At 40.7% G+C, this 8,438-nt stretch overlaps 1 protein-coding gene across 3 annotated transcripts in view; it reads right to left on the minus strand.

The window, feature by feature from the left end:
* Positions 1 to 827: 827 nt before the first annotated feature.
* Positions 828 to 8,438, minus strand: part of LOC107224320 (latrophilin Cirl) — a 181,931-nt gene continuing 174,320 nt past the window's right edge. For all 3 annotated transcript variants that reach the window (XM_046737037.1, XM_046737036.1, XM_015664328.2), the window contains 3 exons: positions 5,978 to 6,095; positions 4,900 to 5,235; positions 828 to 3,863 (listed from right to left, as the gene is read on the minus strand). In XM_046737037.1, the coding sequence (XP_046592993.1) occupies positions 3,280 to 3,863; positions 4,900 to 5,235; positions 5,978 to 6,095 (1,038 nt within the window). In that variant the 3' untranslated portion in view covers positions 828 to 3,279. The remainder of the gene's footprint in view (positions 3,864 to 4,899; positions 5,236 to 5,977; positions 6,096 to 8,438) is intronic.

An 8,438-nucleotide genomic window follows, 5' to 3' on the forward strand; every position in this document is an offset into this window, starting at 1 on the left:
TATATATATATATATATATTGAGCTCTTCGTTATTAATTAATTATTAATAGTCAGAATTTCTCTATACATACGTATTATACCTGTAACAATTATATATTATAGATGTGTATACATTAATAATTTTATGAGAATCGTCGTCGGGACCTTATTTTCGCTTATCTTCCTTTTCGTTATTTCGATTTATTTATTTGTTTATTGATTTTTTTCTCATTTATTTTCTTCCCTTCTCCTAATTTCGTACAACTATCGCGATATGATTATTGGGCATATAGGAGCGGCCGTGTGTGCGAAGCTAATTACGTAACTTTCAAGAGTGCTAATTACGGTACTGCCGCAGGTTCTCAAGGTACTCTAGTGTATATACTATATAATAATAATGATAATAATAATAATAATAATAATAATAATAATGATAATTAAAATTAAAATAATGATAATGATAATTGTATGAGATTTATTTTATTTATTGTTCTCTATCTAAGTCTAGGGCTCATTGTATAAATGCGGGGTTATATTTTTACCCTCAAATTTCAAAAGAAATAAAAACAATTTTCGTATAACGTTTATTAGTCTCTCACGAGTAATAAATAATAATAATAATAATAATAATAGCTAATAGTTAATATAAATAATAGACGCAATGAGCAGGATAATAATAACGATAATATTACTAATTATTCTGACTACGATAGAAAACAAAATCAGCCTCATTATGCTATTCACGGTTTGCGCGTGTTCAAATATTAAACAGATGCGTGTTTGATTATTGGCAGATTAAAAAAATTTTGCGTCATGTATGTACAATTAATTATTAGCATGTAATGACGTGTGTTAGCCTGTACGGATCGGCAATTTGGAATTGCTAAATATATAGGCATGTTGATCTGCGTTTTTTTTTTTTTTAAATCTATCGACAATGAGTTTTATTTTTCTAATTTGAGATTATCATTTCGAAATTAGTTCCTTCGTTGAAGAATAAGGGGCATATGTACCATTGCATGGACACGAACACGCGTATAAATAAGTTTATCTACATAATTATATTGTAATAAATAGAAATTATTCAACATGGACGCAAGATTTACAAAAAAAGCGTTTTTTTTTCGCTACCTTTCGAAGTATTTAAGTACAACGATAATTGTATAAGACAAATGCGAAACATTCGTTTTTGTCTGACGTGTTTTGATGATAAAATACGCAGAAACATTGTCTCCAATTATCTTTTTGTAATCGTCATTTACAAGTAGGTATGTAAAGTTTGCAAGTCGAACGCGGTTAAACAGTAATCGAATAACGTATTAATGAAATCCTTGAAATCCCGGAGGAATCTCAAGACTGTGACCGCGGATATAATTATTCTCACGTGTAGAATTCTTGATGTCATAAAACAGTAAATAGATTCATTTTAACTATTAGGTAAATAACGTATGTATGTAAGAACATACATCAGAGCCGCGGCCTGTAAGAAATCCGCGTACTGAAATTAAACGGTATGAGATACCGGATCGTGGTAAATAAATAAAAAATAAATTAAATGTTATTTATCACGTTGTAAAAATAATTGCGTTTCAAACAAACATGCTAATAAAAAACAGCAACAAGAGAAAGCCTAAAATTATGCAAGTGTATGAATAATTGTGTCATAACTCTACGCAGATCGTACAATATGCATAACTAATTTTATTTACAACGGCGAATTAGCGAACCACCGTATATAATATAGGTATTTGAATTACCTGACTTGGGTATGGAGTGCATTACTACCATAGTAGCTGCATGGGCACGTAGAAAAATTTATTTACAATAGAGTTCAATATATAATTATACGTTTCGAGGTAATCGATCTATATGTATATTAAGTATAGTTATTTAAGGTATATGTATTCGAGTTTGCTATCGGGGATATTACAGGATCACATATCATTTGAGATCTCCGCCTCGTCGCTATACGACATTTTATATGATCATTAAAACCTAGGTCGACGTGTAACGGTAAATTGATAACAGAGTGAACCATGTTCGTGACTCTAGGTAATTATACCCGCTCATCGTCAGTTGTAACAAAGTTTGTGAAACATTCGACGCAGCCGTGAACGCGAAATCAACATGGCTGCAACTGGTACGCCTGCGATTTTATTTCAGCTGTGCGATCAGTTCTAATACTCATTATCTATCAAACGCTATTTCACGTCACAGTAAACAATGGCAAGAATCGTCCAAGCGTGATTTTACTCTCAAAGACTTAACTAAACACGCTGAATTTAGCTTGTGGAATTACCCGATACACGTACCGCCGCTATGGTTCACTTCTGAAATTATACGCAGCGTGTCTCTGCTCGTCGTTAGAAATACTTTGCATTATACAATGTGTATATGTATACTGGTGTGAATTATATTGAAAAATTAGTACAAACTATATTTATTTCTTATATATATTTAAATATATAATATATTAAATTTCATGATTTCTCTCTTGTTTGTGTCTGCGCGTTGTATGTTTATCCTATATTTTATTCGTTTATGTATAATGTATTGGTTACCGACAACGATATGGTACAGCGCTATGCTAATTTTCTACGAGGAAAAAAATATATTTACATTACAAAGGTATGGATGGGGCGTTGCTAAACCCGTCTTTGGATTTTACGTTCTTTGATTTATACAATGCACTTAAAATTATCCTCACTCGTCGATATAATGTTGCATAATTATTAAAACCTCACTGCGCACAGGCTCGCGTATTCCAACTCCGTATCTACCTGTACATCTTATCTTACATTACGAATTATACATGAAATTATACTAGTTCTGGTCAATCGTCGCGTGACTACAGAGTGTCTTTACGTGTGTGTGTTTATTTTTCACTCAAATATTTCGAGTCGAACGAAGTGCAGATAAATTGGGGTAGAAATACGCAACCGTTTTCTAGAATCTTCTTTACTCACGGACTCCTCGTATTGGGATTTAAAATACGAGAAATATGGCGTCGCGCCGAGCGGTCAGCTGATCGTTTCAGTCTAATATCACCGACGTCGTGCATTAGAATACCTCGTGCGAGCTGCGAGTCTATAATTTCATCAAAAACAGTTGATACCGTGTAAAATATCGTGTAAAAATCGACATTTATCATTAAATACGAGCCAGTTGGAGTGGCTTTTTTTCACGCAGGTGCGCCACCTCGGATACCGGTAATCCGAGTTTGCAACAACAAACGATATGAGATAACAATGCCATTTCCGGAAAGCGGGACCCTCGTCACTTCGCAGGCGAAACGTTCCTTACGAAACAACGTAGTCGATCGAGTGATGAGAGTTCCTGTGCTGTTTGTCCTTCCTGTGATTCACCCGGGAGCTGCTCCCGCGAGTTCCCGTCGTCCCCGTCGTCCCGGAGGTGTGATGACTGTAGCCGCTGTCACTGCCGAAGCTGCTGTCCGGCTGACCCTGGTAAAGCCGACCGGAGGAGACGTGGTCCGGTTCCCTAGGGGTGTAGTACACCGGCTGAGCGTACTTCTCCTCGAGGTAGAGCCTGTCCGTCGGCTGAGAGTAGTCCGAGTAGCCGCCCCCCACCTGCGTGTATACCGGGCCTCCGGCCCCCGGCAGTACCTCCTGGTTCTGCAGGCCGTAGTACTCGGAGCTGTACCGAGGGCACTTCACCCCCCTGTCCTGCTGCCGGCCCCCACTCCGACCCAGCGTCGTGTACCGGTGTAACGGGCCCAGGACGGGGACCGTTTCGTACGGATTTTCCTCGACCTTCAAAACCTGGGCCGCCGGAAGCTGCGGCACGAAGTACGGCAGCCGGTGCGCCACCGACGGGACGGACTGCTGCTGGCGCTGGCCGTTCGACGGCCTCGAACCAGCGACTCCTGAGGGAACGAGGGGGTTCGTTATAAAAAAAAAAAAAAACCAATTATGATAAAATTGGAAAATCATTGGGGATTGATTTGCGATTAAGACGAAAGCTCCGTGACTCGTTCACCGCTTCTTTTGATGAATAGTAATTGTTTCATTTTAAGAGGGGCTCCTCCGCGCTTTGTGTCTTGATTAACCGTACAAAAAAATACAAAAAAGTAAATAATACTTTCAGAAAATTTTTAGAGAACGAATATTGTAAATGTTCCAACAATTGCGGTGATTATAATTTATCGTGTATTGCATTGTTTCAGTGTTATTTCGAGCTTGTGTAAAAATTTCATAGAGAATTTTATTACGTAGTGAGAATCGAGTTTTTTGCCAATATATCTTTCAGAGCGATTGAATTTTTGCTAGTTTTAATTTTTATCGACGATATTCAGGAATATTGATCGTGGAGTGTTGTGAAAAAGATGAAAAAACGAGAGATGGAAGAACTCGAGACGGAAGTGAATCACGTTAAAGATCGATAAAGACTGATTAAAAAGCTTTGATAGGAAAACCGACGCATACCTATGTATATTATGTATATATAACGTATAAGATGGAGATTCAATAAGAATGAAAACTTGGATAACAACGTGATTAAGACCGATGCAAAATTTCCCGCCGGTATTGCTAATTGTTTTTCTCAATCAGCGTGCACTCCACATAATCAACGCTTCGTTGAAACTCGTTTAACGTCTCTTGATTTTTTATTACTTCTTCGATTACCAGAAAAAACGAACTGTCGACAATTCAACTGTTCCATTTCCAACTACCCAGTCAACATGGTTTTTGGGATAAGCGACGTGCAGACGTCGGGTCGTAGAGGTCTGATAAAGTTCCAGCTCCATAACTTATGAAAGACGTTTTTTACGTCTTTGGATACGATTCTATCTATCTAGTCAGATAATCATCTATCTACATGTAAGTTTATCCTGTCATCTATCTCTGTACCTGTGAATTTCAACCCCAATTCATTGTATCCGACCAAGTAGTGAGACTCACCCGCGACGCTCGGATAGAGCTGTAAGAGCGCATCGAGGAGCATTCCCTCGTGAAATTCGCCGACGTCCTGAGCCTTGTCCTTTCTGCGCCTGTCAAGGCTCCTCGGACTCCTGCCTCTTCTGCCTTTGGGGGGTTTCGGAGCTGCAGGGCACGTGCCCCAGGCTGGAGCGCCAGTGGTCAGCATTCTGGCCTCGGATGGTTCCCCGACGGACAATTCGTCCTCGGCAAATTCGTCCTCGCTAGCAGCCTTCGAGCTGGCGTGAACGCGCCGATGATTCGTTAACCTGGTCCTCGCACTCGGCTCGTTCTCGTCATCGGTATCCGGGTGGATATCACCTGCGAAAAAGCATGTCTCGATCAGACTCTTACGCAGTACCAACTCGAAAAAGTTCGGACAGTCATAGCCGTTCTTCGGTTAGTTGCGACGAAACAACTTCACTCTCAAACGGGTCGAATTGTGTTAGTCGAAAAGACATTGCATTTATTTTATCGAATTGGCAAAAGCATGGGAAAGGAGAGCACTGCACGCCGTTTGGAGTACCTGGAGATGAGGCACCTTACGGACTCCAGGTAGCCGGAGAAACTCGCCGACGATCGGCGAGGTCAGAATCGACTCTCATCTAGAAGGAGCTTTGTGTCAAATGAAAGGGTCGTAGACTCGGTGGGATATATAAGAGTAATGGTGTAGTCCTGTGTAGGGCCGGATCGTCGGAATTCGAAATCAGGGAACGGAACGCAGACGAAATCTAGTGGATTTTAGAGTCCGTTCCGGGTCTTAAAAAACCCTGCGGTCCCATGTATCAAAATTGTATGGAACGACGGAACGGAACAGATTCATATTTCTGCATTTCTATAACTACCTCTGCAGATGCCGTGAACAGAATGCTATAATATGCGGATACCAGACGGATCCACCATTTCGTAAAAATACGATAGAATGAAATTAGCGGAACGCGCATTCTAGTGACTTTTTCGTGTATTCCGTTCCGTTTCCGTTCCGTCGTTCCGGATTCCGGCGATCCGGTCCTACATGGGACGGTAACGTAACCGGATGTCATTTTGGGGGTTCCGGGCTTACCGTTTGCCAGTTCCTCGTAGACGGGGTTGTACGAGTCCTGGGAGTTCTTGTAGAGGTCGGATCCCGACGGGCTGCTGCAGACGAAGACGCCTCTACCGCCATCTTGGACGTCCAGCATCTGCGGGGCAGAAATATTGGCGAAATGTATAAACTCGCCGAGAGAGATCCGCTTTCCTCGTGGCCAATTATCCCGTATCTAATTAAGGAAATATCATTTGACGGTTAACCGATCGAATATATATGTATATACTCGTACATACACGTGCGGACTACATTGCGTACTCGACGTTGCAGCGAACGATGTGCTGCACATGTTTCGCGCGCCTCGTATAACACAGGCTATAAAACTTCCCCGTTTTATTGTAACACGTGTAATAACTTCCTCGCAGGCGCGGTTTACAGAGTTTCCAAATAGTTTGATCCCTTCGCGGCGTGTCTGCCGTGTGATAATTTGAATTTCCCGCGAAATTCAACGTTCTCGGTTTTCCGACCAAGGATTCAACCGCGAGTTTCAAAACTTCGGTGAAACATTTTACTCGCCGGTTTGCGGTTCTCGCTCGATTATTTTTCGCAAGACACGGAGATATGTGTTATGTTTCATCGTTTTCCGACAGTGGCGCGGACTTTTTCCGCCAGATACGGTAGGCTGTTCTTCTTTCCACTCTATTTATTTTTGTTTTATTTTCTTCCCAGGCAGAAAGATTTCGCCGTCTCTCCATTCCGGTTCGAACATAATACACGTACAAAGAGAACAAAAGACGCGACTTCGCAGAGTTAATTACTCAACGACGCACCAGCTTAAGCCTCGCTAACCTCGAGAATTGGAATTAAACTTTTCACGACTGTTTACCGCGAGCTCGCGGCAAATGAACGCGGGACCGTATTTAATTTATATATACGGCCGAGCTGGAGGGGAGCGGAAATTAGGGAATAGCAGATACAAAGGGAGTCGGAGACAGAAAGAGAGAGAAAGAGAAAGAGAAAGAGAGAGAGAGAAACGGAGATACATCGTTGAATTAGAATATGGAGTGGCTGTTTTTACACCAACACAGCTTTACTTATGGCGGGACGAATGCCGGTGAAGCTCTTCTTCGACGTTAAAACCATGCTGCATGAAAACGGCCGGAAATGCGCTCGTTTAAAAGACGTTCGATAATGTATATTTGACTCTACCTAACCGACGGTGTAAATACTCAAGGTTTTCCAAGTATCCTCGAAATGGCCATAAAAGATCAGCGGAGAGAAAAAAAAAAGGGTCCAGCTAACGTTTTCGGATATCGAATCAGAACTCTGATTCGATTTAATCGCGCCTGAATCGCATTAATTTTTTTTCTCCAATCGAGGCAATCGAGCCTCGCCGGGGTAAATTGGTTTTCCGTTAACGAGACACGTCGTAAAGCATTTAACCCACGCACATATCTCGCGTTCAGGCTGAGCGAGAAGAATTGGCTGGATTCCCCGACCGAGAAGGCGGAATAAAGTCGGAGGATTCCTATTCAGAGTCGGAGCACCTCAGCCTCCCCCGCATTACGGGGATATTACAAGTCTCGCATATCAATGCCTTTTTTTTTTTAATCATTTCTTTTTTCCATATTCAGGTATATTTAAAAATTTTAAATTGTTTACACTTAAAAGAGGAAGTTACAAAGTAATACGGAATTTTTTTTTTCCCGTTTTGATGGTAAACCTCGTCGGTATGGCCGCATAAAGTTATCTCTGTTTTAATCCGGCTGACACGATACGTGCACTTTCAAACATCGTGAAAAAAAAAAAAATAACAACCAAGAGGTTATCAAAACGTACATTTGTTGCTATCGTCCGAAGAACCATCAAAATTATTCAACGATATTAAATGCATTGTTTCAATAATTTAATTTGAAAAAATGAGTTCGAAAATTTCAAAAGTCCACAATATCGTTTTTTTTTCTCTCTTTCTTCTTATCGAATTTGCATAATTCTGATTCAGTCGATAGCGACAAGTGTACTTTTTGATAATCTCTTGTGTTTTTTGTTCTCGTTTCTTTCAAATGCACGAAAGTTGATATATCGTGCCAGCCAGATCATCAATAAATAGGGATAACTTCGGACGGGGGAGAGGGGGGCATACCAGCAAGATTTACCATAAAAAAAATGAGCAACAAAATTTTCCGTACGGCTTTGCGACTTCCTCTTCTATGCTTGAAACAAAAATTAGTAAATTATTAAATAAATTTTACTGCGAGCCAAAAAAATAAAAAAAATAAAAAAAATCATCGAGACGTTAGTTTTTTTGACTTCTACCCCCCCCCCCCCCCCATATTATTGTACCGTAACGCAAACGCCTAACACATGGCAGTTTAATCATCTCTGGTATCGTCGCACCGGGAAAATTAAGAGGGGGGAGAATTAGTCCCGGAATGACAATTGTCACACTTATACAATGAAACAACGCCGTGGCGGTTTCTCGGCTCGGACCGAGCGG

The sequence above is a fragment of the Neodiprion lecontei genome, chromosome 4 (genome assembly GCF_021901455.1).
Source record: "Neodiprion lecontei isolate iyNeoLeco1 chromosome 4, iyNeoLeco1.1, whole genome shotgun sequence".
Lineage (NCBI taxonomy): Eukaryota > Metazoa > Arthropoda > Insecta > Hymenoptera > Diprionidae > Neodiprion > Neodiprion lecontei.